General features: G+C 58.3%; 1 protein-coding gene across 1 annotated transcript; it reads left to right on the forward strand.

Annotated features, from left to right (window-relative positions):
• The first annotated feature begins 697 nt into the window (after window positions 1-697).
• On the forward strand, window positions 698-27,407 carry LOC102459215 (uncharacterized). Its single transcript, XM_075935871.2, has 5 exons — window positions 698-966; window positions 17,291-17,734; window positions 18,258-18,566; window positions 18,781-18,947; window positions 25,032-27,407. The coding sequence occupies exons 1-5, from the start codon at window positions 888-890 to the stop codon at window positions 25,074-25,076; spliced, it is 1,044 nt and encodes a 347-aa protein (XP_075791986.2). The 5' UTR covers window positions 698-887; the 3' UTR covers window positions 25,077-27,407.

Here is a 27,407-nt window from a genome sequence, read left to right on the forward strand (position 1 = left end):
CGGGGGCGAGAAGGAGTGGCGGTGGGCGGGGGGCGGGGGGGCGGGAACGGGGGGGGGGCGGCCCGTGGGCGGGAAGGGGGGTAAAAGGAGGGGCGGTGGCGGGGGGGGGCGGGAACGAGAGGGCGGGAACGGGGGGGGGCCCGTGGGCGGGAACGAGAGGGCGGGAACGGGGGGGGGGGGGGGGGGGCCCGTGGGCGGGAACGGGGGCGAGAAGGAGGGGCGGTGTGCAGGGGGGGCGGGAACGAGAGGGCGGGAACGGGGGGGGGGGGCCCCGTGGGCGGGAACGGGGGCGAGAAGGAGGGGCGGTGTGCAGGGGGGCGGGAACGAGAGGGCGGGAACGGGGGGGGGCGGGGCCGGGGGCGTGGGCGGGGGGCGGGGGGCCGGGGGGGCGGGAACGAGAGGGCGGGAACGGGGGGGCGGCCCGTGGGCGGGAAGGGGGGTAGAAGGAGGGGCGGTGTGCGGGGGGGGCGGGAACGAGAGGGCGGGAACGGGGGGGGGCGGCCCGTGGGCGGGAACGAGAGGGCGGGAACGGGGGGGGGGCCGTGGGCGGGAACGGGGGCGAGAAGGAGGGGCGGTGTGCGGGGGGGGCGGGAACGAGAGGGCGGGAACGGGGGGGGGGCGGCCCGTGGGCGGGAACGAGAGGGCGGGAACGGGGGGGGGGCGGCCCGTGGGCGGGAACGAGAGGGCGGGAACGGGGGGGGGGCGGCCCGTGGGCGGGAACGAGAGGGCGGGAACGGGGGGGGCGGCCCGTGGGCGGGAGCGGGGGGCCCCGCCCAGCGTGCGGGGACCGACCCACGTGGCAGCAGCCGCCTGTGCCGGACTCCGCGCCGGGCACCGAGACGCGACGGCTCCGCGCCCCGCCCGGGGACCTGCAGCCCCCGCCCGGCATGGAGGGGCCCGGCCGCGCCCTGCTCCGCCTCGCCGCCGCCTGCTGCCTCCTGCCCGGGCTGCTCCTGCCGCCGCCAGGTACCGCGCCGGGGCCGGGCCGGGCGCGGCGCTCGCTGCTGTCCGCGGGGGGGGGCTGCAGCCTGGCACCGGGCACCGCTCGCTCTGGGGGCGCCTGGCCCCGGCTCGCCCCTTGCCTGGGCCGGTCCCCCAGGGCTGCGGGGGGGCGCCCCCCCGGCAGAGCCGCCACGAGGCAGAGCAAAGGGCTTCCTGTCCCCCCCCCCGGGGAGAGCGGCCCTGCACCGGGTGCCGACGCCCCCCCTCCTGTCGATCCGCGGTGTCCAGACTTCTTGGCCCCCCCCTTGCACCCGTCCCAGGTGGGGCCCTGCAGCGCCCTGCCCAGGCGTGCTCAGCACAAGGCACGAGACCCCCTGGGCTGGCGGCACAGAGCGAGCCTGCGGCTGGGGGGCGCCTCCCTGGCTGGGGCCAAGTCCTGGATCTTCAACCCTGGATTTTGCCTTGTGCCCCAGGGTGCTGTCCCCTGCTGCTTGCAGCTCTCCTAGGCTCCCTAGAACACCCGCCCTCGAGGGCCGGACAAGTCACCGCTGCTGTCGGCTGCTTCTCCGCCTGTGCGCAGGGATGATTCGGTGTCGGTTCGGCGCCTAGCGCTGTGCTGTCCTGGTCCATGCATCAGGCTCTTCTTAAGTGCTGCAGTCAAATACAAATCACTTGTTTCGAGGAAGCAAAATGCAGGACAATGTAGCACTTTAGAGACTAACAAGATGGTTTATTAGGTGATGAGCTTTCGTGGGCCAGACCCACTTCCTCAGATCAAATAATGTTTCGAGGGGATCAGCAAAGCTAAGACAACTGCAGTATCTGAAGCTGAGTGCCTCCCAAACCAGCCTGTGTCCCCTTCCATGCGCTGGAAGGGGCGATGCTCTTGAAGTTAAGGTGCCAGGCGGGATGGCAGGTTTAGGAGACCTGAGCTCTCAGCGCAGCCCCACTGAACAGGGCGGACCTTCACAAAGTGCTTTGAAGCCTGGATTAAAGGTTCTATGGAGATATCGTACCCACCATTTCCCAGCACAGAGTTGGGGTAACGTGAACTCGGCCCTTTGGAAAAGCGATTGGTGTTCTTTGCTCAGATTTGCATGTAGCTCTTAGGCCTGGAATGGGGAGGATAGAAAACAGGAATGCTGACTTGAAAGAAGTGCTCAATTTGTATGATTAGAGAGGTTCTTGCAGTTTATACTGGGTACTCTCAAAACTCCCTGTGAAAGATCCGTCGCTGCGAGACGTCACATGCCACGGAATAAGTTGGCCCGATACTGATCCCGTTCAAGTGTTTCCTTATCCCGGAAGGGAGAATCATTTTTGAAGGTGCATTTCAGTGGTAGGATTTTCCCTTGGCTGTATGACCAGAACATTCAGAGAACCTTCCTTGCCACAGCATCAGGGCACCGCTCGTGCTCCTACCGTAGTAATCAGACGAGGTCGAGGGTTCGAGCCTTGCCCTGGCACGCTTGGGAGCTATGACAGACAAGGGGGGCAGATGAGTGGGAGAAGAGTGTGGTCTCTGTGCGCCTTCAGAGACAGGAAGCAGCAGAGATGGGGAGGTACAAGGGCCTGATCCCCACCCCAGTGAAATCAGGGGAAAATCTGACTTTTGGAGCTGGCCCTAGTCAGTCCGTGCCAGGCAGAATATTCTGCATGTCACACTAAAAGGGGGGCATGAATCAGTTGCCTTGTCCCTGGAGCAACCCTCCCTCCCCTCATGGCTGGGCATCACATGGCAGCCTCCCCCCCCCATCTGGTGCCCGCCCCTCCACCATCTACGAGGGCCCTGGACCGATAAGACTCTTCTCATGCCAGCCCTCCAGCCGGGTCAGATTTTGACCCATGTGGGCTGATAGATTTCAGTACCGTCTATCTCCTCAGCCCCAGCAGGGCACGCGTCCGCAGGATTGGTCTCCTGGCCCTGCGCTGAGCAATTGCCCCCTCATCCCGCTCCTGATTCAGCAACGCTTCCCCTCCCCTCCCCCCCCCCCGCCAGGGTGTTTCTGCACTGCCTCCCTGATGTCTTCCCACTGTGGCCTTCTCTTTCCCCCCCTGCTTAGGGTACATCTGCCTCCCTCTGGGCCCGCCCTTCCCTCTCTAGCAATCGGAGGCTGCAGGCATCCTCCCTCAGACCAATCTTAATTGCTAAATGGGGTGCCCCCAGGTGGGCCTCCCTCTGCAGGCACCAGTCATCTGCCCCCTGGGCTTTCTCCCTTTGTACTCCTGCAGCTGAGCCTCCTCTTCAGATGGGCCTGGCCCAGCCTTCCCTCCAGCTGTAACCGGGTGCCTTAGCTGCAGGTTAACCCTTGTTGTGCCAGTGTGGGATGGACGCCCCCTCATAGGGGGCTCCTTTCCTCCCCTATCCCCTGGTAACCTGTTTCAAGGTGTAAGTGGGTGTGACCAGCTGCCAATCAGAAAGTCTCCACTGCTGGGCCACAGTGTGTGGCATTCTCCATTCTCTTGGCTGTCTGCTCCAGGGCTCTGTTGGAGGCTGGGCTGGTCTGTTGTGATGTAGCCGTTTCTGTGTTCCTAGATCCTTCACCAGAATCCCAGGAGCAAATCTCTGGAACTTTGGGGAAGCTCTAGTTAGGGGGTCCAAACCTCTTTGCAGCTCGGGCCCTGCAGTGAAAGTAACTTACGGTTTCTTACAGGCACTGTCCTAGTGTAACACGGGTCTCTGCCAGCTCTTTCAATAGCTCCCTGCTGGCTTTTGCTGTGGCTCAGCCAGTTCTTGCCGGAGCTGCACATCAGGCTCCGCTCATCGCTACTTCAGTGTGCAGTGCCCTGACCAGTACCAAGGGCCCTCAACTCCTGGGAGCGCCTGGGACTTCGTTGGCAATATCTTGCAGAATCCGCTGTCAGGAGGGATGTGACACCTTTCTCATACCTCCTGCTAGACCTATGTTAAAATCTGCGTATGACTTAACCCTGCCCCAAAGGTGACACGTGCATCCCCTGCCAGAGTAGGCGTGTGCACTACGGCTGATGCAGAGTCCCTCTGCATCTGGGTCCTCGGGAAGGAGAAACCTACCAAGGATGATCCTGTTGTTGTGGGTGTAACATTGGGACGTGCCCTGCATGACGTGTATGCTGTTGTCCGGGCGAGAGAACCTCCCCCCTTCCCATTTAATTTTCACTTACTGTAGAATGGCAGGGCTCTCCGAAACTTGAATTTAGAAGCCGCCATGTTCCACTGAGCCACTTTGACCCTGGATTTGCGTAATTCTTCTCGTTGGCCCTCATTGTAGCGCCCCCCCCCAACATACCTGGATGGGAGGATGCTGGAACATGGGGGTGGCTTTGCTGTGGGAATATTTACAGCCAGCCTGAGCTAATGTGAGTGCTTGGGCCAGGCTTCCGATCCCTGTGCATGGCCTGTGCAGGCAGAGCTTGAATTTCCAACTTGATTGACTAACGTTGATCCATGTTAACACCTGCCTCCTAACCATGCGGCTGCACCGTGTACAGGCTGCTTCCTGGTTCTAACCGCTCTGCTGCAGGACAGGGAGGTTTATTGTTACACCAGGCAGGATTCGTAGACAGCTGGTGAATGAGAAAAAGGACATGCCAGTAGTTCAGGCGCCGGCCTTGGGTTTGGGGGAAACAGTTCAATTCTTGCTTTGCCACGGATTTCCCGTGTGAGCTTGAAAGTCAGGCCCAGCCCACACATAAGGGTTTTGCCGGCGTTGTGGCTTTGGTTGGGAACGTGAAAAAAAAATCCGCCACCGAGGGAACTGCCACCGTTGTCCCTGCAAAACCCGTAGCGTAGGCTGTTGTATTCCCCAACATTCTCTTGTCAATATTGCTGATTTAGTTGTCCCTGCAGCCATAATTTATGCTTTATGTTCCGCTCTTTAATCACACAGTTGTGTGCGGTTTTTCCCATGGGATCTCATTGATTGTGCAGAATAGCCCTGCTCTGGAGTGGAGCAGGATTGTGCGTGAAGGAGGCTTTTATCAGGAGGATCCTTGCCTCCTCTGTTACAGAAGGTGGAAGATCTGTCAGGAGGAGGCAGGGGACGCAGGAAGGAAAAGGATCACATAGTTAAGGCAGGGGAGTGCTTCCCTGGAGAACTGGCTTCTGCCTCTGTCACAGCATCACACTGCCAGTCAAATCACCCTAAACCCCACTTCTCACAGGAGGTCAGTAGCTGGGGGTTCCTCATTCTCTGGGTAACTGGCTTGAGAGCTTGGGCTCTGATTTGCAGAAGGGCCGAGCGTTCCCAACGGCAGTGGGAGAGGGGCTTTGAACACACCCGGTGCTATATCATGCCAGGCATCTCCGACTGCGCTTCCAAAATTAATTGCTATTTTTGAGTTATCTCTCTAATCGGGATAATGGCACTTCCTCGTCTCACAGGGACCAGGGAAAGTGATTATGGCGTGTGAAGCACTAAGATACTATGTGGAGGGAGCCCCATAGAAGAGCCCACAAGGAAATTGATCGTGTTGTCTTCAGAGCAGGGTTTGCCCAGTGCATAGTAAATAAGGCCCAGCCCCAAGAATAAGGAGGAAACCGTGTTGAATAGCTGTTCATTCATTTTGCACCATCCATTTTGCTCCCTGAAAGAGGCAGAAGTTCCGTGGATAAAATAATGGTGTAATATTGAAGACTGGGTCATAATGCATCTGCATTGGGGAGCTAAAATTGAAAGGGCAGCTTTAACCCTGACTCTTCCTAACTTTGGAGTTCTTGGTTTCGCAACGTTCATGTTCTTTTAACATAGTTTCTTTGTGGGTGTGAGTCATGTAGAAGTCAGGACTTTTGGAACATCCTTTGAACCCCTTGGCCTCCGAGACCTTGTCTCCACCAAGGAAACTTACAGAAATTCTCAGCGGCGGCAAGTCTTTACTGCCCATTTGCAGACGTTACGCAGCTCCTGGAGTTCAGCAAGACTTTGACTTGTTGTCTGGCCACAGGAGTTCTACTCCTCTAACTAGATCGGTACAAGGTTTAGCATAGGTTAAGTTATATTGGTATAAACTGCCTCATACTGGCATAGCTTGTTCCTGTGTGGCCAGGAGAATAAACTCTACTGTGCTAGGCACCTTTACCCCCATGGAACTGTGTCCACATTATGGCTTATACTGGTTTATGTATTTCAGTTAAGTCCCCCCCAACTGAGAGAATTAAACCACTACAAAGTTTTGTGTGAGCTGATGTCATGTTTGAACATGTCCCCCTGTCCCCGTTCCCCCCCAGACCCAGCGACATGGCACTTCTAAAAATGGCTCTGGGAGCAGCCAGCATGTCTGTCTGGGGATTTCCAAAGTTGCTAACACTGATAGGAAAATGTGTACGTCTCTAGCCCCGTCATTGCAGCCTGGCAAAGTCTGCTCGGTGATGGGTATGTAAAGTGGCAGAGACGTGCATGCACACCCATTTAAAGACCTCTTTCTTTTGTTTAAAAAAAACCAAGGGGCTTGGGAGGATCCCTCTGGAAACGTTCCGGCTGCCACATGCCATTTGTTGTAACTCGTCCGTTCGCTCTCGGCTGAGGGAGCGAGTATTTGCCTGCCTTAGCAGCTTTCAATAGTGTCTTTCTTTGCTGCCTTTGGAAATCCACTTCCTTCGGCAGCGCTGGCCGTGACTCCAAAAATAAATCTGTCGAATGTTTTGGTCCATAGGCTTGCTCCTTGGGCTGTGTTGGGGTTGCGTTGTTTGTTTGTTTTTCTCCCGGGATAGAAGTCTCTGCTAGTTTGGGCAGGAGGGGCAGCAGCAAGGCATAAAGCTTGGATTGTCACGGCTCCGGCTCCCTCCCGGGCTGTCTGATGGCAGTCCCAAAGGTTTAGACACACACAGAAGAGTAGTGTGCACAGTCGCTATGCAGCAGGCACCGTTAGCTCATCTTGCCAGCTCTGCAAGTGAGGTGGAAAGCCTGTGATCGAAGACAGCCTGAGCAGTGTTCCCTCTATTCCCTCCCATTAATGTGCGGAATAAATTGTGTTCTGTGCACCGAGGCATGTGCAGATGTGTACCACCAGTAGAAGCACATGCTGCTGGCTGTGGGGGTCTTGCTAATCAGCTGCGTGGCATTTGAATCTCTCCTGCGAGGCCGCCCAGGTGCTCAGTTTACAGGGAACACTGAGCCTGAGCTGACAGCCCAGCTTAGACAGAAGACTTACCATGGAGGGAGGAAATGGGGCCATGAAGCCAGCGCCTTGACATCCACACGGGGAGGCTCACAATCGCTCGTAGGCTGTCTCCCTGGGCTGCAGCCTCCTGTGTACCAGCTGTGTTGAACTAACAGGCCCGAGTGTGCACCTGCCAGCCTTCCCCTCCAGGAGCCCGTGACAGCAGCTGGCTGAGGGGCCTCCGGCAGCTCCTTCAGACCAAAGCGCCACTCGCTCCAGGGTGCGGGGAAGTCGGAGGCTTGGCTGGCCCATTGATTTCCTCTTAGGGGAGCCTTAGTCAGGCCAGTTACCTGTGGCCCGAGGCTGCAGTTACTGCGTCCGCCAGTCGCCGAGCCCTCCCTTTCTTCCCCAGCTCGGCGTCTCTCAGGTCTGAGTAACCCTGCTTTGAGCCTTGCTAGTCAGGCCGGGGGCTTTCCCCAGTGGGTACCTGCCCCATTGTTCCCTCGCTGGCCTGTGCGGCATCTTTGCCAGTGTTTGGCCTCCTCTAATTCCCTCCCTGCAGTCGAACAGGGTCACCTCGTAGAGACACAGTGGCCATGCATGTCGTACCCTCGCTCTCCCTGGAGAGCAGTCCCCCAGCAGGCGCGCGGGCAGCAGGAGCATTTCTGCCAGAGAGACTCTTCTCCCGAGGCAGTAGAGGGGGCCTGTGATGCGGTGGGTGGGAGATGCGAGTGGCGTTGCAGTGACCCCTCTGGTGCTCTCGAATCGATCCATTGTGATTTCGTAGAAAGGGCGACCTGGGTTTCCTTTGAGGTTGAAATGCTTCAGTGCTGGGAGGCGTCTGTGTTACAACCAGCTCCCCTCCCCGTCCGCTCCCAGCAGGCCTGTCATAGTGAGGGAAGTGACGGGAACTAGCGGTGCTAAAGAGGGAAGAAAAAAGATGCTCAGAGTAAGATGGGAGAGCCAGGGCCCCATCCTGTGATGCTACAAGACAGGCTGAGGTCAGACATCTCCATGGCTCCTGTGCCACCATCACGGGCACCACCAGCAAAGCTGCCAGATATGAGGGACAGGTTTTGTGATGTGGACGCTTGTCCCTTTACAAAACCACCGGCTCATTTCCCACCTGTCCCCAAGCTGCCATCGGACGCTCGTGACGGATGCTGCAGTCTGTCCCCTTGCCATCTGGATCCTCCCAGTCCTCTGGCGGGGTTTGGTTTTGTTGTGGCGAGGCGGGTGGGATGTGGACACATTCGGGAGCCGTCTGGCCTCCCTGCTGACACACACGGGCCTTCGGAGGTTAGTTTTCTGGTAACACTCCCACTGCTTTCTTGCTGGTGGCTCTGACTCCTGTATTTGAAGATTTGGAGCCAGGTCTTAGCTGCTTTTAGATGTATTAAGATTGCAAGAGACAGCAGAGAACAAACTTTAAAATCCCAGCAGGGTGGGTACCCGGCGGGCAAGCTCAGCAGTGCCGTGTGGGGAGGAGAGCCCATGCGCTGTAGCGTGTGAGCTACACAAGTGCAGTCGCAGCCTCCGGGAGTGGGGCGATGGCTGCCCACCGGCACCCGGCCGGCTGTGGGAAGTCGCTCGCCCAGATTCCGGAGCGAGGGGGTGTTTCCTGTGGGATTTGCAGTTGGGTTCAGTGGCTCTCGGCAGCCATTGTTCCAGCCCCCTGCGTGGTGTGATCTTCCCTGGGAGGGAGCGTCAGCGCCCGCGGGGGCAGCCAGGCTGTTTCCTCCTGCCGTGGTCCCAGGAGACGGCTCCTGGCTCCCCACTGTCCCTGCCAGTAGCGGCTGCCGCATTGATTTGGATGCTCTCTCCCTTCCAAGCCTGGTACGTCAGCGCCTTTCGGGCTTGCCCCGGAGTGCAGGCTCTGAGCCTGCTTCGTTAGGGCTCGGAGTGGCTCATTAGCCTGGTCTTCATCTCTTCAAATGTTTGCAGGGTAATTCCACGAGCAGCGTGCCGGTTTATCCGAGTGCCTCCCTGCTCTTCCACCCACCTGTGCCTTTGGTTTGGGCTATGGCTTCGGAGCACTTCCACCCAGCTCCCCAGGGAGCAGGGCCTGCAGCCTGAGGTGGGGCACCCCACCCCCGGTGCCAGGTTATGCTTCCTGCCGGCAGGCTGTGCACGTACACCGGCAGGGACCCTCCTCTGGGCAAGCGGGGTCAGGTTGGAACATGTCAGGGGTGGTTGGAGGCAGGGTGCCAGCGCGCGTCGTCGGGACGCTGGTTTCCCCGGCGTGGCTGTGCTTTCCCCACTTCCGCTGAGCGGTGCGTTTACCGCGGGCTGCAGGAAGTGCCGGGGGGACTTACTGAGCCTTGAAGTACAGTAGGTTTCTCTGAGAGGAACCTTAATCCTAGGGCTGCAGCATGGACTCATGGGTCATCTTCTGCCAGAGAAAGCTGTGAAACCCAGCACCTGCCGGACACAGGACCCAGCTCCCCCCCCACACCACCCCCCGCTTACTCCTCTCTGCCCAGGCAATCAGCGTCTTCCAGCCTCTCCGCACCCTCCCCGCAGCCCAGTACTCGCGCTCGCAACCCCTTATCAGGAGCCCCACGATTGCCTGTGCTGCCCCCCGTTTCCACCGCTCCCCCAGGACTGGGGTAGAGCGGCCAGTGGAAGGAGCAGCCGAGCTCTGGGGAGGAGGAGGGATGCAGCCCTTTGCACACACAGTCTCTTTAAGGCCGGCTGCCGAGGCTCCTGCGTGGCTGCTTCCTGAGGTTTTAGCGGTAGGGTTTCCAGCTGAGGTGTCCTAGCAGCTCCCTGGGCTGGGTGGATCCTGCTTCCTGGACTGGGTTAGCAGCGACCCACTCTGCTAGATCCCTCAAGCAAGCCCTGCCATGACCACCGAGTATTGGCCAGGTACCCAGCAGCCTATGGAGAGCGGAGGGTGGGGGGGTTGCACTTGCTGTAGAGGCGGAGAAGGAATCTGCTTCCTTGCAGGTGCGGCATTGTGTGCTACCTCCTTCTGCTGAAACCCTCCAGACCTAACCCCCTCTCGGCAGTGGCTCAGAGGGCACAGGCAGCCTCTCAGGGCTGCCCGTTCACTTCCAGCCAGGCCAGCCGTGCCTGAAAGCTTTCCCCAAGGCCCCCGGGTCGGGAGCTGTTTGGGCAGGCCCAAGCCTGACGGGCAGGTGTCCCGTCTAACAACCCCGCCCCGCTGGCTTCCGTGGCAGCGTCCATGCCCATGGCTGCCTCGCTCTCCCCGTGCACGGTCCTTCCCAGGAGCAGAGAGGCCGCTTGCCCTGGCCCGTGTCAGCTCGGTGGGTAAAGGGGGCAAGCCAGCATCTTTCACCAGCAGCGAGTCCAGTGGGAAGAGCTTGGCACGAGGCCCGGAACGAGAGAGACACATTCACGCTGCCCAGGCAGATGCTGCCGTGGAGTAAAGGTCCCGTCAGACCAGTTAGTGCCATGTCCATCATCTGTCAGCTGTGTAACAGACACACGTCGGAGTCCCCCTAGCTCAGCGATGGGCAACCCAGGCTGGGGAGGCGGCCTCCTTCATCCCAGTGGGCCGCAAGATTGTCGGGATCAAGGCGTCTCCCGGGCTGGGGTAGTTTTTGCTGAGTGCGCTTGCGTGCCTAGAGTTTGCGGGCTGTGCCGATTGGACTGTAGCAGGGCTGTGATGGGCTGCAGAGGACGCGTATGGCTCTCGCCATCAGTGGCCCGTGCAGTCAGCTCACACCTCGCTTGTGCGTCGCTGGAGTAACGCAGGCAGGAAAAACAATAGTGGATGGAAACCCGTGGAATCTGGCAAGCCCGTGCATGGGCAAGAGTAAATGAAACGTCTCGCGAGCCCCACGTAGAACCCCAGTGGGCCGCAGGTCGCCCACCACTCTCTAACTCTTGCTCCATTGGGGTTTGTCCCGGCTGCAGGTGCTTTGTGGACGGGAGCAGGAAATACCTGCATGAGTGACTGCTGGGACGTCCTCCAGCTCCCTGGCATTTGGAGGAAGATCCAAGTCAGTTGTGTGGCATTTAGTGAGCCGGGAGGCTTTGCTCAGGGCTTGGAGGGGTCACGTGGAGCTGCTGAGTGTTTATCACCCTATTGTGGGCGCCCTGAGGGTACGTTTGCACTACAGGGGCATAGCCCTGAGTAAGCCATGGCTCACCCCCTGCTTCGGCTGGGGTGCGGGGCCAGGGTTTATCTCTCTGTGCTCTGGCTGGGGGGACCGGGGGTTTAATCCCGCCCCCAACGTTGCCCACCCACCCGAAGTTGGGGCCCTTCAGGCAACTACACGAGGCAGCTTTTAGCAACAAGTCCGTGTCGGCACAGCCCCGCCGTTAAAACTCAGCACCTGTGGACGATGTTCACCGGCACTTTGGCCGACAAAACGCTTCTGCCCCTGGGAGCAGCTTGCGCGTCGTTGGCAGGAGAGCGACAAAGCAGGGATCGCACTTGCCTCAGCAAAACGCCTGTTGTTCGGAGGCAGGGGTTTAAGCACCCCCTGGACCATAAAAGGCTTGTGGATCAGTTGCTAGTGCAAACGTAGCCTGAGGCTACCCTAGCACTTTGCAAAGCGCCCGTGTGAACCAGGCTGCAGTTCTGAGAGCAGCGTGTCCTACTTCTCTGGTGTGGGGAGGGGTTCTCCGTACCCCCCTCCCCCCATGTTCGGTAACTTCCCCGCACAGGCTCTCTGGAGATTGGTGGTCACGTGGCTCACTCACCTCTAGAACCGGCCTTGGATCTGAGCCGAGGCGAGACTCCATAGCTGTATCGAGGTGACCTGGGCGTGAATTGGTGGCATCAACTCACCTGTGATTTCCTTCGAAGCTTAAGGAACCTGGATACCCTTAGGGGGAGCGTTTGGATTTGCAGGATCCAGCCATGGTCACACCCTGTGCTATTGGCACATCTCTTGGCTTGACAGCCAGCCAGCCTGCCCTTCCCTTTGTTCAGAGTTTGGAGAAGGGCTGCTAGGACCCACAGGGAGGCTCCAGGGTCGTGTTTGGGTGACTGCTGCTAATCAGCACAAACAACCAAGACACCGTTTCATTATGAGAAGAGGGAGTTCAGCTGCTACTGACTGATGTGGTGCAGCTGGCTCCGAGCCCCGGAAGCTGGCAACTTTTGATGTTGTAAAGCAAAATGTCTGATTTACGCACAGATTAGGGATGTAATCGTGTAGTCGATTAACTGATTAACCAATAAGCTAAAGCTTCTAGGTTAATGTATAGACAGTGGGTTCCCAAACTGGGCGGCATGAAAAATTCCAGGGGGGGCGCGAGGCGACCCAGCCCCACACACCTCCATCAATCCCACCTGCTATTTTTTTGGGAGGAAGGCATGAGGGTTTCGCAACTCAAAAAGGAGGCGTGATGCCGAAAAGTTTGGGAACCACTGTGACTATACGCATTCCCCCCATCCCCTTTGCCAGTACATTTTTTAGCAGGCTGGCCAGCAGCCTGGCTCAGTCCTGGCTTGGTCCAGGACCTACCCCTGCTGCAGCTCTGCATTTAAAGTGTATTAGGAGCCAGGCAGGCAGCCTGGCTCAGTTCCGGCTTGTGCCGGTCTGGGAGCTCAGAACCCTCCTGTCCTGGACCAAGGCTGCTGCCACCCTGCGCTGCTGCCTTTGTATTAGAGGCAGCAGCACGGGGCAACAGGCAGCTGGTCTGCGAGGGGAGCTGGTTTTTAAACTGGCTCCCCTCGTGGACCAGCTCCCGCCTGGCACCCCATACTGCTGCCTCTGATGCAGAGGCAGCAGCGCGGGCTGGCAGGGAGCTCCTTGGGCGTGGAGCTGGAGCACACTGGCTGCCAGCCCACCCCTGGGGACTATAGAATAGTCGACTAACCGATAAGAATTCATGAGGTTAATCGACTATTCAGTTAGCCTCTATTTAACATCCCTAGCACAGGTGGGTAATACTGGTTAAACCCTCTGTGTGTGAACCTGCAGCGTGAGACTTCCAGTTCTACACGGCATTGCCATAGGGGTCCGGGCTGGAAGGGCAGCCCACCCCTGCAGGGAGGGGGCTCTTGATAATGTGCGAGACTGAAACAGTGACAGGGGGCAGGAAATGATGGAAGTGTTAAACACGAGACTAGAGACTCCTTGTTTATGAAGGCTGAGCTACACCCTCTGCTGGGCCCCTCCCCAGAGACCCCCCTCCCCATGGGAGGGACTGGACAGAGGGGGGAGAAAAGGCTTCCTGCCCTATGATTGCCACTGAAGGCAGCCCGAGGATCCCTGGCTGGGAGAGCAGGGAGCCAGCCTTGCCCTCTCGACAAAGCCCCTGATGCCAGCTCTGGGATAGCCCTGTACCTCCCCTCCCCCTGACGCTAGCTGCCCTCTGGGACTTTCTTCTCCTCCTCCCATAACTGCCTCGGCCTTAGTGGCCTGTACCCCATTCAAGTTTAAAGGCTGCGCTTTGCTCAGCCACCTCCGAGCTGGCTGTAGCCATGTGCTGGTTAGGAGCAGGGATGTAAAAACGGCTAAATACTAGCCATGTAACCGATTACAATCCTGGCGATAAGCCTCTCTTCGCATCATCGGTTACACACAGCCGGGCGCTCCCGGCAGCTGCCGGCCCACGGGCATTTAACCGTTCGCTGGACCCGATCGGTGCACTGGTTGAACTCTTACATCCCTGGATAGGAGCAGGATTTTGGCAGGGGGAGGGGTTCTGGCGCTGGCGCTCTGGCACAAAGGCTCTCATGGAGCACGGGGTAGGGGGTTCGGCCCAGCGTTCCACCCCAGCTGTCCGGGTGAAATTCTGGGAGCCTGGGTGTGCACCACGGGGACAGCCAAAGGGATAAAGCGGCAACAGGTATTCTGATCGAGTACCCTCATGGGCTGCCTTGTGTGCAGCTCCCCGGGATTGGGCCTCTACACCACAGCTCCCAGGGCAGATTTCCGCTAGCCACTGTGTCCGTCGAAGACCGTGGCGCTAAGATCCCCGTGGGCCACCCCACGCCTCCGTGATCTTGCTGGTCCAGCCCATCTCCTCCAGACACCCCCCTGGTTCCATATTCCCCTTTCTCCTCGGCAGGCGGGGGCCCGCAGGCAGAGCTCTCAGAGAGAGGAGAGAAACACACCCCACTGCCACCCCGTTGCCCCCCAGCTGTTGTGTGAACAGCATCCCAGCGCCTTGCTGGGAGCCAAATGCTCCCTCGGCGTGGTCAGGTGGCCCGGACTCCCCTTTGGGTGCTCTCTCCCTGCATGCTGAGACACTAGGCACAGCACCACCCCTGCAGTATTGGGGGGGCTGCCCAGCACGCAATTGGGGGCATACAAAGAGACCGATGAAGGAGTCGATTGCACCATGGGACACGGCAGAGACCAGCTCCCCCAAGCAACCTCGATCTCGGAGACAGGCCTGCCCCCAGTCCGGCAGCAGCTTGAGCCCGCAGGCACTTAGAATAGGTGAGCCCCTCCCTGCACCCCCGAGACGCCGACTCCCTGGAGCTCGGTCAGCCACGCCCCCAGCCTGAGCCCCAGTGCCAGCTGCCTGGCAGCTGGCTGAAAAAGGGGAGGAGCTGGTATGTCAGGGGGCCAGCTGTTCCCCTTCCCCTTGGCCAGGGAACCCGCAGCGGGTCAGGCCTTCCCTGCTCTGAGAAGGGCTCAGCCAGTCTCCTCTGAGGCGCAGAGCCTCTGCGAGCCTGCATCGTGCCTGTGTGGTCCGAGGGCACAAGTCTCCTGGCCTCTGCCTCCCCCTGAAACCGGAGCTCAGCCCTTCCTCGGCGTCCCTCCTTCCGGCCTCTTCCACCCCCGGCACAGCGCCGAGGGCCGCACCTTGAGGCGGGAGGTCCTGGGTTAACCCCGCACCCTGCTTTGGTCTAGGCGGGTTCACTGACGCCTTCATGCGGGAAGGGGCGCTTTGCTCTTCTGTCACGCTGCCCTGTCAGGCTGCCCCTGCCCCACCGGTTCCCCTTCTCCAGCTCGCCAGCTGGGTGAGCATCTGTGCCGAGCAGCTCCCACGGGGGAACAGGCCTTGCGGGCCTGTAGCAGCACCGGTCCCCTTCTCTGGCCCCATACAAGCACTTCCTGTTTACCGGGCAGCCTCTCAGCGTGTGCCCGGAGAGAGAGACGTGGGAGAATCTATTTATTCCCAGGCTGGATGGTTGAGAGCTGCTGGCCCCGGCGCTTATGAGTAGGGCGGGGTAGGGGTGGGCGCACAACACCTCAGACCCAGCTTGACTTGTCGGGGGACATCTGGGCTGTCTCAGACCCTCACACAGTGTGCGCTTAGCAGTCCTGCCAGCCCCCAGAACCCCTGCTGCTACTAGATTTTAGTCCTTGGCTGTGTCTTTCCCTTCAGAGATTTATAGGCTTTCACAACCCCATGGGTACCCTTTCCGTGAGCCGGAATAAACTTAGCTCCCTCCGTCTCTCCCTTCTGAGATCTCCGCTGTTGTTGGACGGGCGGGCTCTCCTGGTGTCACCCGCCACCGTGCCGTCTCGGGACTTGCGCGGGGTCCCAGCATGATGCGGGCAGCCTTCCTCCACAGTGTTCCAGAGGAGCCCGCTTGGTGAGGGGGTGCTACGCTGGAGCAATGCAGATTGCAGCGAGCTTTCCCTACCCTAGGCATTTGGACCTGTGCCCAGCCACTGCTGGCTGGAATTGGGGCAAGGCCCATGTGAGTGTAGGCCTCTCGCTGTGTAAGGTGCACCAGCGGAGGCTCCCCTCGATGGTCCTGATACTGCAGATACGTACGTGTATTTGACATGCACGGTATTAGTCATGCTCTTAACTTTAAGCACAGGCATGAGTGTTTGCAGTATTCTCAGAGGCACTGCCGTCCAAGCTACCAGTCCCCGTTCTGTAGCTATGGGCTCTGCTCCTTGTTCCTAAAAGTAGACGTTTGCACTCCACTATATTAAATCACATTTGATTTTTATTGGAACAGACCCGCTTACTGAGTCATCCAGCCTGCTCTGCATGACTTCCCTGTCCTCCGCACTATTTGCCAGCCTTTGTGTCATACTTTTATCAACAGCGATTTTATATTTACTTCCCAATCATGGGTGACACTATTGAATAGCGTCAGCTCTAGTCCAATCCCTGCCATGCCCCCTTCCCATGATCTCCATGGACAGCTGCTCTTTAAGATCTGTCAGTGTGCCAGTTCTCCATCCCTTTACCATGTGTGTCGACATTGCGGGGTGCTAATATTGTAATCCGCGATGCGTGGTACTGAATCAAACGCAGTACAAAAGATATTACTACATGTACGTGGTTGTTTTTATCAACCAAATGTTTAATCTCATCAAAAAGTGAAATCAGGGTTGTTTTGACAAGACGTATTTTCCATAGAACCATGTTGACTGGCATTATTTATATTTCCGTTAGCCTGACGTCAATCCTGGGCAAAATAATCAAAAAGCTGGTGCAGCATTCAATAAATAGCTAACTGACATACAGTAAGCCAGGTCATCCCCGCTGCCCTTTTTGAATATGGTATTTGCCCACCACTAGCACTCCTCCAGTCTTGGAATTTCCCTGCCAGTCCAAGATTTATTAAACATTAACATCAGAGAACCAATAATTTCCTCGGCCAACTCTTGGAATTCCTGGGTGCCAGGCATGTGGCCTGCTGATTTTAAAGTATCTGTTGCTTACTGATGCTGTCTAACGTTCTCCTTAGTTAAATACTTACTTTCCTAGTCCCTCGGTAATCATCCTCCTATAACTACATCATTCTGCTTCTTTACAGACACAGAACAGAAATATTTGTGGAACACTTCCGTCTTTTCTGTATCATTAACTATTTTACCATCTTCATCTAGTAATGAGTCTTTATCAATAACATTACTTTTTGTTTCTAATGTAGACACTTTTTTTTAATTTCCTTTGTCCTGGTGTCCTTAGCTTCCCTTATCAATATTTTACCCTTTTATAATCTGCGATTTAGGATTGCTGTCTACTTACCCTTTTTGTCCTTTTGGGATGGCATTTTTTTATTTTATTTTTAAATGGTAACTTTACTTCCCCCACTTGAACCGGGGTGGGCTTTGTTCTGTGGCCACCCTTTTTGTTGACTGTGGATTGTAGCTTTTTGGCCTTCATGAACTCCCAGTTTTGAGGCGCGAGTGGAGAGGTTCCAGACCATGATGGGAGTGTGAGGTGTGACCGTGGCGCTGCCTTAGGGAGAGACCAGCGCCTGCTGCTGCAGGGGCAGGATTGCTGGCCAGATACCTCTTCTGGCACCAAGGAAATTGGTTCCTGCCCGAGCCTCCATACACGAGCCTCCATACACCCTGGGGCCCCTGGCTTATGTGGCAGGGACATCATCCCTTTCAGCATTTCTCTCTCTTCTTTCCAGCACTAGGAGATGGGCAGAAGTCGCTGACAGCTCAGCCCAGCACGGTGCCAGGTTCATTTCCGCTCAGTGAGGCTGGTGGCTTTAGCCGGGAGGTGACTGCCCTTCCTGCGACTAGCACTGATGAGAACGCGGCCACCGCGCAGCCCCGTTTCAACAGCACTCTCCGGCTGGACGAGTCCCCCGTCCCACCCAGTTCCAACGCCACTGCCGGCGCCACAGACGGAAGGCTGCACACGCCTGCCCCAGCCATCGCCGAGAACACGACGCCCGGGCTCCGGGATAAGAACCTGTCGGCCAACAGCAGCGCTGAGCTTCTGGCTCCGGCGGCCAACGCCACAAATGCCAGCCAGCCCGCCCAGGAAGGAACCGAGCCCTCCAGCACCACGGAGCCGACTGGCACCACGGCTGTGGTTCCAACACTTCTGCCACCAAAGGACTCGCTGGGTGAGGCTTCCTGCTATTCCCGCGCGTGGGGAGAACCTTCTCCCCCAGCACCGCCCACCTGGGGACATAGGGCTCGGCCCCATGGAGGGGTTGGGTGCCCTGACTCCCCGCAAAGTCTTGCAGATGGGGAGGCTGTTCCCCGCTCGGTACCACATCAGCCAGCTGTCTCTGGAGAGGGGAAGGGCAGAGTTATAAACCTTCGCTGCTAAACCCTCTCTTCCCCAAAAGGACAACGAATTCGCCCTTTCCTTCCCAAGTACGTGCACCGTCACCCAGGGCCAAGCGCGGCTCTCCTGTACCCCAGCATCAGTCCAGAGCAGTGATGTCTCCGTGAGAGCACTGCTTGGCTCTGCTCACGCTTGCTGCTGTGCTGGGCTGTGCCAGGCCACGAGGAGCTAGATGTGTCCCCTAGGGGCCAGCGGTGCCGCCTCCCACCCTGCTGCCCTTCCAGGCTGCACAGGGCAGGGTGGGGGGCGGGGGGGGGCACACTCAGGCTTTCACCTAACGGCCTCTTTCTTTGCAGCCACAACTGGCAGCTCCCAGCTGGAGTCTTCTGCATTCAACACTTCGGAGCCCAGGCCAGGGACCCCTGATCCCACGCCACACACCGCCCCTGAGAGCACCACCGAGAAGAGCACTGCAGGGCCCACGACAGTCCCCGTTGCCGTGACGACAGGGAGCACACCTGCAGCTACCACCGCCAGCACCACGGTGGCAACCCCCGGAGCTTCCCCCACCACCGGGGCAGCTACCACTGCCAGAATAGAGCCATCCGCTGATCCCATGCATGAGAAGCCTTCTGTGTTGGACGTGGGAGACGACGATATTCAAGGTACGTGTCCTCCAGGCCCCACCCACGTGCTCCCCCCCCCTCTGCTCCCCAAGCCGGGTTATTCCAAAGGCAGCAAGACTAGGGACGTGCGAGAGGAGTTTGACAAGTGGGTCGGAGCTGGGGGAGCCCTGGGCGAGATTGGGGATCGGCTGTTCCAGCTCTGGGCCCTGCCCCAGGGCCTTATCCTCTCTGTACCGTCTCCTCCTCCCCGCAGACCTGCCCAGCTCCGCCGTAGCCAGCACGATGGGAGCCGACCCTCTGGTGATCGGGGTGGTCTCCATGTTTGCCGTCATGGTGGGGATCCTCGCCCTGGTGGGCCTCCTGAGATACCGGCAGCGCAACAGCCGCGTGGAGTTCCGGCGCCTGCAGGACCTGCCCATGGTGAGCGATGCCTCCCGCCCCGCCAGCTCAGCTCAGGGCTGGCTCCCCGCTGTGGGGCCAGGCTGGGCTGTCGCTGCCCTTTGGGCCGCGCCGAGGGAATTCCGGTCGCCCCTCACGCCAGGGGAGGGGGGCTTGGGGTGAGATCTGGAGACCCGCCTCCAAGGCTCGCTGCCAAGAGGTCGGGCGACGGGAGACTGAGGCAGGCTGCGCCTTGCTGTCCCCGTTCCAGAAGACGGACAGGGTGCAGGCCGCCCAAGTGCCCGACTTCCTCGCTCCTGGCGTTCCCCGCCCCTGCCCTGCTGTGTCAGGCACTGGTGCTGGGTGGCTGTCATGCCGCTGCCATCCCCCTCCCCCCAGAAGTGGCTGCATTTCCACAGTGGGCGAGGTGAGCACTATTTAGCCTTTGGGCTGCAAAATTCTCCATGGAGTAGATGGCACCGTGTGTTCTGCTGGGGTCTGCACGCCTGGCGCACCGGAGGCAGAGAAATTTGCCAGGTGTATCCAGGAGCAGCATGCACAGCCCCAGCCATAACCCCACCTCTGGGCTACAGGAGGCAATACTACCCTGGCCCCCTCTCGGTTCCTCCTCATCACCTGTCATGGCTGGAATCAGAGTTTTGTGAGCTCAACCTCTCGAGGAGCTTTGCTTTTCCCTTGGGGTGTGTACATGTGTGGTAGGACCCTGCGGGTGCGTGGTACTCGTTTGTTTGCTTCCACGATGCCCTCACTGGGGTTGAAACATCGTCCTTTGCATTGGGGGTGATGCCCATGGAAGAGTGTTGTGTGATCTGCCGCTCCTACCAGAGACGGGCTGACATGGCCTGGGACCTGCGTCCGTCCCGAGGCCCTTCTCGGGCGGGAGATCTCTCGGACTCCGAGCGCTGCGGCTTCGTATTTCGGGGCCGTTGCCTCTCCAAAGAAGCAGAAGAGCCCTTCCCTGCCGACAGTAGTTTTATGCTGCCTTCGTCTTGGCAAGCTGTTCTGCGCCAGATCTCAGTGGTGACTCTGCCTCCCCCAGGAAACGCGCAAGCTGGCACGGAGTCGGTCTCCCCATGGGATGGCGCGAGTTCCGCTAACTCTTCCGAGTAGGGAGCTGATGCCGGTTCAGGTGCGCGGAGTCTGGCACTGAAGAGGGAGATGCAAGTTCTGACTGTTTCCATGTCTGCAGCAGACCAGGCAGCTCTTGTCTCTTGGCCCTGACCTCCCTTTTGGTCCAGGGCTGTGTCCCCGGTAGCCCTGTCGGTCGACTGAACGAGGCACTGAGCTCTGAGTTCTGCCAATCCGCACCCCTGCGCTCCCCTTCTGCAGGGTACGGGAGCAGAGCCAGGACCAGAATCGGTGCAGGGGATCTGGTCGTGGGCGTCTCCTCAGCATGTCGGCCCAGCAAATGCTTCCCTGGCGGCGGTCGCCTCCCTTGATGTCAGTGCCGTCAAACACGCCTGTTGGGCTGCCGGCTTTGGGAGTGATGCGGCTGCCACCGTGCTGCGTCCATCGGCAGCAGCGCCACTTCCTGCCTCATTCTGGGCAACGGACGCGTTGGTGACTCGCTGCTTCTGGCCTCGCTCCACCCCTATCCCCTGAGTCGGGGTCGTCCTCCTGCCGCTCCCCGCCACCTGACCAGCACTGCGGGCTGCTGACGGGCAGTTATGGGGACCAGCACTGTGCTCCTCTCGTAGCCAAGACAGAGGCTCCGGCCTGGTGACTACTTGCCTGCTACATCCATGGGACGCTCCTCCCCTGCGGAGGTCCCGCTTTGTCTCACTCAGATACAGAATCGCTGGCCGGCTCTGTGACTGTCAATCCACCGCAGGCCCAGGCACCAGCGTAACCTCTGTGGTCTTTAACAAGGCCCAGCTTTGGTGCGGTTGAGGACCACGTCTTCGTCACCAGATGATGCTGTGCTGCCTGGCTCCCCCTTCCCCTTGATCCTGGTGGATTTTAAGGCAAACCGAGACTTTTGGTGGCACGTGGCTGCTTCCCTCGGTATCCAAGTGCAGCTCTTGCGGGACAACACGCACGCATGGGTGGCCACCCTGCAGCCATCTGCCCCTCCCCAGCAGCGCCACGCCCCTTCAGCCAGCTCAGGCCCTTTGGAGCAGGCGGGCTTGCGTACGGCCTGCGGCTGAGCTCGTGGAAGAGCGCTGTGAGGAGGCTGCAGAATTCAGGCCTGGCGCCCAGTGTCCCGTCCGCAATTGGGGAGTTGGCCTTGGACAGCCCGATGCCATTCTGGACAGAACTGTCATGGCAGGCGGGCGGTGCAGGGGGGCCGCTGCAGTGTCCTCCCCAGGGAAGTGGGGGGCTCAGTGTTGAGCCATTCCTCATTCCCTCCCCGGAACCGTCGGGTGCCCATTTCGATTCCAGGGCACTCTCCACTTGTAGCTCCGCCCCTCCCCACGCTGGCTCGTTTTCACAGTGCCTGGGGCTCCGTTGCTACCGAGCGGTGGGTCCTAAGTACTCTCGTGCTGGGTCATGCTATCCAGTTCCTCCGCACGCGCCCTCCCCATCCCTCTTCGGGGACCGGTCTCACGGGATATTGCTCCGTGAGCAGGGCCATTTTCTGCTGGCTTTGGGAGCAGTAGAGGAGGCTCTGCTGGAACACCAGGGTCATGGCTTGTGCTCCCAATACTTCCTGGTACCCAAATCCATGGCACAAGTAGGACTGCCCTTGACTTTGACAGCCTCAACAAATCTATCTGGTACATGAGGTTCTGAATGGTGACTATTGACTCCTCTCCCCTGCGTTGTGGGCTTAAACTGCAGCAAGAGAGGTTTAGGTTGGACATTAGGGAAAACTTCCTAACTGTCAGGGGGTTAAACACTGGAATAAATTGCCAAGGGAGGTTGGGGAATCTCCAACACTGGAGATTGAATAGACATCTATCAGGGATGATATAGACAGTGCTGGGTCCTGTCGTGAGGGCAGGGGACAGGACTTGAGGACTTCTCCAGGTCCCTTCCAGTTCTAGTATTCTGTGATTCTACGATTGTCTCAGAACGACTCATTTGCTGCTCTCGACTTTCAAGATGCCTATTTAAATGTGGCCATTCTGCCAAGCCACAGAAAGGTTGTTTGTGGCAGCACACCGCTTTCAGTACACAGGGCTTCCATTCGGCCTCTTCTCTGTCCCCCAGGTTTTTACCAAATGCTTGGTGGTGATTATAGCATCTCTCAGGAAGAAGGGAATTCACACCTTCCTGCATCTGGACAGCTGGTTACTGAGGGGCAGATCCAGACAGGAAGTTCTCGTTCATGTCAGCATCACAGTGTGCTTGCTCCATCTGGGTCTCATTTCTAAGCACTGGAAAGTCAACCTGGACTCCCACTCAGAAAACGGAGTTCACTGGGACCCTATTAGATTCCGTGATGTTGAGAATTTTTCTTCCAACTGACCATTTTCAGACAATGTCCCATCTTTGCCTTGGTCTGCAGGCTCAGTCTCCCACAATGGTTCAGACACGTCTGTTTGCACTCAGGTGGTCCGATTTTGCAAGGTTACGCTTTTGCCCCCTTTAAATGTGGCACAGGATAGTCTGCTGTCCGACTCTTCCCCCTCTAGACAGACTGGTGTGTCTTTCTGCATTGCGCCTGGATTCCTTGCAGGGGGGATGTGTCCCAATGACATTTATTCCTTTTGTCTAGCCCTGGGCCACCAGGTTGGTTGCTACCGACACCTCCCTGCTGGGGTGGGTCAGATTGGGTCATCTTTGAGTGCGGAGAGGACAGAGATTGTGGCTGGAGCAAGAGGCCTCACTCTGCCTCAGTGACCCTCTTGCACTGTTGAGTTGGTCTCCCATGCCACTACGTCCCCATCCCAGCTTATTCAGAGCCAAGGCGGCGTCTTGCACCCAGTGCTCGGCTCCCTGGATCCCACAGTGTGGTTGCTGCGTGGTGGAAGGGGAGGAAAGAGCAGCATTTGGTGTGGTCCAAGTCCTCCTGAACAGTGGAAGACCCTCCACCAGGATGGCCTAGTCAGTGAAATGGAATCGATTTTTCAGTATGGTCATTAGCTTGGAGAATCCAACCATCACTGGCGTCTGTCCGGGATGTTTTGAAGTACCTGCAGTAACTTCAGCCGCTGCAGCTTGCGTTTAGCTCATTGAAAGAGCATCAGGCAGCAGTAGCAGCATTTCATGCCCCCCCCCCCCGCCCCCGTTCAAGGAAGATCAGTTTTCTTCAATGGAAGAGTCTTAAAATTACTCCCTCTACAATCCCCAGTCCCAGGGCCCATTCCTCTGTGGAACGTTAACTCCGTCCTCGTGGCCTTAATCAGACCTCTGGTCGAGTCCTTGGCATCTCGCCCTTTCCCACTCTGGTGTTAGAACACTGTGTTCCTGGCCCTGAGGAGATCCCCAAGGCGTGCGTGAGAGTTGCAGGCTCGGATGGCAGAGGAGCCTTGTACACCTTCTCCAAAGACAGAGTAACTTTACGACCGCATCTGAAACGTCAGTCTTAAGTGGCTTCTCAGTTTCATTTGAACCAGGGGGAATATTTACCCGTGTGAGTTTCTAAGCTGCATTCAGCACCGTCTCCATACCGTAGGGGTCAGGTGATGTCTATCTAGCCTTCTGGCTGCACCCCAGACTCAGCCGGTTCATGCTTCACCTGGCCTATCTGTGTTACAGGCAGATCACACACAAGGTCACATGGTCTCTTCACAGGCGGTCTCCAAACGGATAACTTTCTGCACCAAGACAGCAAAATAAACAGCTTCTGCTCTGCCCCCTCGGGAGACGTGAGCTCGTTCTGCTCCGGCACTAGCAACGTCCATAACGTTCCTTGGTGGCTTTTCCGTATTGGGTGTTTGCAGGGCACATAACGTGGGGATCGTTATGTACATTCACATTACACCATAACGGCACCTTCCAGGGTGAATGCAGACTCTAGTAGGAGGAGGTCAGCTCTAAGCCCTGCCTCTTGGGGTGGACGGAGGTACTGCTTATTGCATGCCCATATCTACACAGAGGCGACCAAGGGGTCTCCTTCTGTAACTGGCTCTGATGTGCAGTCCACAGCCCACCCACCATCCCAGTAGGACTCAGGTCCTGGCGTTCAGAGGGGCCCTTCCTGTAGCCGGGGAAGGGCTATGGCCACAAGGCACGAGCATTGCTCCTCTACAGCTGCTAGGCAGATGTCCCCAGCTCTTGTGGGCTGGGTGTGCATGACCCAAGTGGAACATACGGCTGCCTCGCGTCTCCAGGAACCAGCTGCAGCGAATGTTCCGTACCGGTTGTCCTGCCTCGCGGCGCCCCAGAAGAACAGAGAGAACCGCACGGCTTGGGTGGGGAGGGATGCGATGTTTGCACCTCGCCCTTCCGCTGGACTGACTCTTGCGGACGGGAGACCAGCCTGGCTGGAGTGGTGGTGGGAGGAAGGAGAGGGATCCTGGTCCCAGAACACCTCTGGAGAGCAGCTAGGACAGGACCTCTCCAGAGTTCTTTCCTCTGCCATCTGAGCTGCACGAGTGGGCCTGTGGGGAAAGGGAATCTCCCAGCCGTGTTCCCATGAAGGATGTTAACAACTAGTCGATTTTCCACACCCTCCCCCACTGCCTCTATCTACCCCGGGGGCTCTTGTGCATTTCAAAGGGGAGGAGCCCTCGTAGAGCCCAGAGTCAGCGGGGCTTCCCGCTGGCCCCCAGCCGCACGGGGAGTTCCGGATTCCTCCTTTGAAATGTACAAAAACCCCAGCGGGGGGGCCCCTGTACATTTCGGAGGAGGAATGTGGAAGTGCCGATCGACTAATCAAGTAGTCAATAGAAATTCCATCGACTACTCGACTAGTAAATTACTCGTTCGTTAACATCCTTAGTTCCCACCTGTGCCTGCTCCGGCCCCTTCCGACGGCCATGGGAGGAAGCAAGGCAGCTCCTCCAGAGAGGGCGATCCCTTGCTGAGGACGCTGCTTGGGGAGCTCAGGGGCTGGAAATGGCAAAACAGCTGCACTGTGACTAGAAGGGCTGGGGGCCTGGTACTGGCTGGATCCCACATCCTTGGGTGCAGCCGTGCCCCAGATCTGGACCAGTCCCCCTCCAGCCCGGGAATTGGCAGATGCTAATGGTCCCTTTTTTTTTCCTTTGCTCATAGGACGACATGATGGAGGATACGCCCCTCTCCCTCTACAGCTACTAGGTAGCCAGAAGAGGACCCTCCATCCAGGTTTGGGGGAGCTCTGGAGTTCCTTGAGCAGTCGGCCCCCGAGGATCTGGCCCAGGAAGATCCCTACAGGATGGGGGAGGGAGAAGGTGGCTCTGATTTTTGCACTTGACTGAAACACTCATAGCAGATGGGTGGGTTGGTCTGTTTGTTTTAAACTTGTGTAAACGTTTGGTTTTAAAGTTTTATTCTGAGAGCTGGGGCCAGCGAGAGCCCAGCTCCGGCCCTTCCCTCTGCTCTGTGCGCCGAGCATCCCCACCGCCTCCAGACACCAAGAAGACGGGCGCCGGGTGTTTCACCTTGCGTCTTAAGCCTGGCAGCTGAGCTGACGGTTTGCCGACAGCCTCCGAAGAGGACTCACCTGGAAGTCTCAGCAGCGCTGCTCTCAGGCCAGGGCTTGAGTACGGGGATGCGGTCTTGGTCTGCACAGCGTGAGCAAAGGACCTTACTTCCCACTGGGAAACAAGGGTGGGGAGCAGCCTGGCTCCCGCTGGCTCCTTCTTGCTTTGTGGGTTTTTTGCACATTTTTCCTCTCTCCACTTCAGGGCTGGGATCGGCTCCTCGCTCCCCAGAGACTGAGGTGAACGGCAGCCCGCCTCTGCCCACCCGGGCAAGCTGCCCGGTAGCTGCGGGAGGAGAATGTCGCGGGGGTGGGGGTAATGGGGAGGCTTTTCATCACGCTGCAGAGGGAGGGGACCCACGTACCTGGGGCTCGTGTAGCACTGTCCGGGGTGGAGGAGGGGATTGCCTGTTTGTCTCAAAAGCAAATCTCTGGTTCTCTCCCTGTGGGCAGCAGCACACCCCTAAGCCATTTCCCAAGGCTGGGCCGTTGCCAGGGTAGCCTCAGCGTGGAGAAGGAACGCGCAAGCCCGTGTCCGGGCCACCAGAGAGTCATTTGTTGCACTTGGAACCTGCTCTGAGCTCCGGCTGCTGGAGACTGGCCTGCCCGGACTGGGCCGTGACCTCCCTCGCCTGCTCTGCTCCGTGGGCAGGGGGCCGTTCCCGTGGTAGGGCACTTTGTCCCCCCTCCTCCCTCCAAAGAGCCTTTGCCGTTGTTTCGAGCCTTGGAAGGGCAGCCTACGGGGCTCCCTTGCTTCTGACGACCAATCCCAGGGGCTGACAGCTCTGCACCTGCGTCGCCTGAGCGCTTTTGCGGCTGCATAATAAGTAAACAGAGAGACGCCGGGCTGGAGCCAGCCAGCTGCCGTTGGGCTCCCTGGGGACAGAAGCTGGCGTCTGGGGCAGGATGGGTCTGTTCCATGTGTGCAGAGGCCGTGTGGGTTTTTTCTGTTCGGTGTTACCACCTGCCCCGTTCTCTCCCTCACACCTATGCCCGTTTCTAGGTCTTCTCCCTTCCCATACCGCGGCTCGTGCCTATTTCTGTATCTTCTTCGCCTTTCTGAAGGCCTAACTGGTGTCCCGCTCAGCTGTGCCTGGGCACAGCCCCTACCAGGGACGTTGGCGAGGTCTCTCTGTTGAGCGTGATGCTGGGGGAGTTAGTATCAAATAAAAGCCGTGTTTTTCTCAGGGCTCGGACAGTCGTCTTGGCTCCAAGGCAGCCTGTGCGCACTGCCAGAACAGCCTAGGGGACTGGTGGGCTGTTAGCTTAGCAATCTGCCGGTGAGGCCCTTGCCCCCTGGACGCACAGCAGCCCAGCTGTGCTAGTTACCACATTAGCCTTTGGGAGGGAGTGGTTGCCTGCTAGCAGGACCCAGATAAGTCCTACCGCTGGATTTAATGGCGACGATTCAGGCCATGCAGCTGGAGAACTGGTCTTCTGCAACCGGGACAGAGGAACCAGAAGCGACTTCCCCACTCCCTGCATTGCAGTGGGCCTTTGGCTGTAGCTGGGGAGAGATCACACGGTAGTTGATGTTTGTTTGTCGGCTGTGGACTTGGGTCTGTTACTGTGCTGAGACACGCCCAGAAGTACATGCAGCAGGGAACGTATTTGATTTTTTCCCCCTCTCTAAACTGTATGAAAACTAGAGGGCAGTTGTCAAAGGGGTAAAACGCCCAGCGCTACGGCCTTCAGAAGTTTCACCTTTGTTTCCGCAGCCGGAGGAGAGGAGGCTGCCAATGTTTGGCAACCAGAGTGGTACAGAGCGTGCGGGAAAGAGCAGAACTTTCTCCTGGCCAACACGGGCGCAAGCTGGCGTCAGTGGGGCTGTGTTGTCCGGAGTGAGTGGCAAGGACCGACTCCTGCGTCGTTCCCCGGGGGAGGGGGGAGAACTCACCCAAGTGCAACTTCCTCTGTAAAATATGTTAATAGTGGATTTTTCTGCAATAAAGTTCCGGATGCTGACA

Source organism: Pelodiscus sinensis, chromosome 9, assembly GCF_052426305.1.
Source record: "Pelodiscus sinensis isolate ZL-2025 chromosome 9, ASM5242630v1, whole genome shotgun sequence".
Lineage (NCBI taxonomy): Eukaryota > Metazoa > Chordata > Testudines > Trionychidae > Pelodiscus > Pelodiscus sinensis.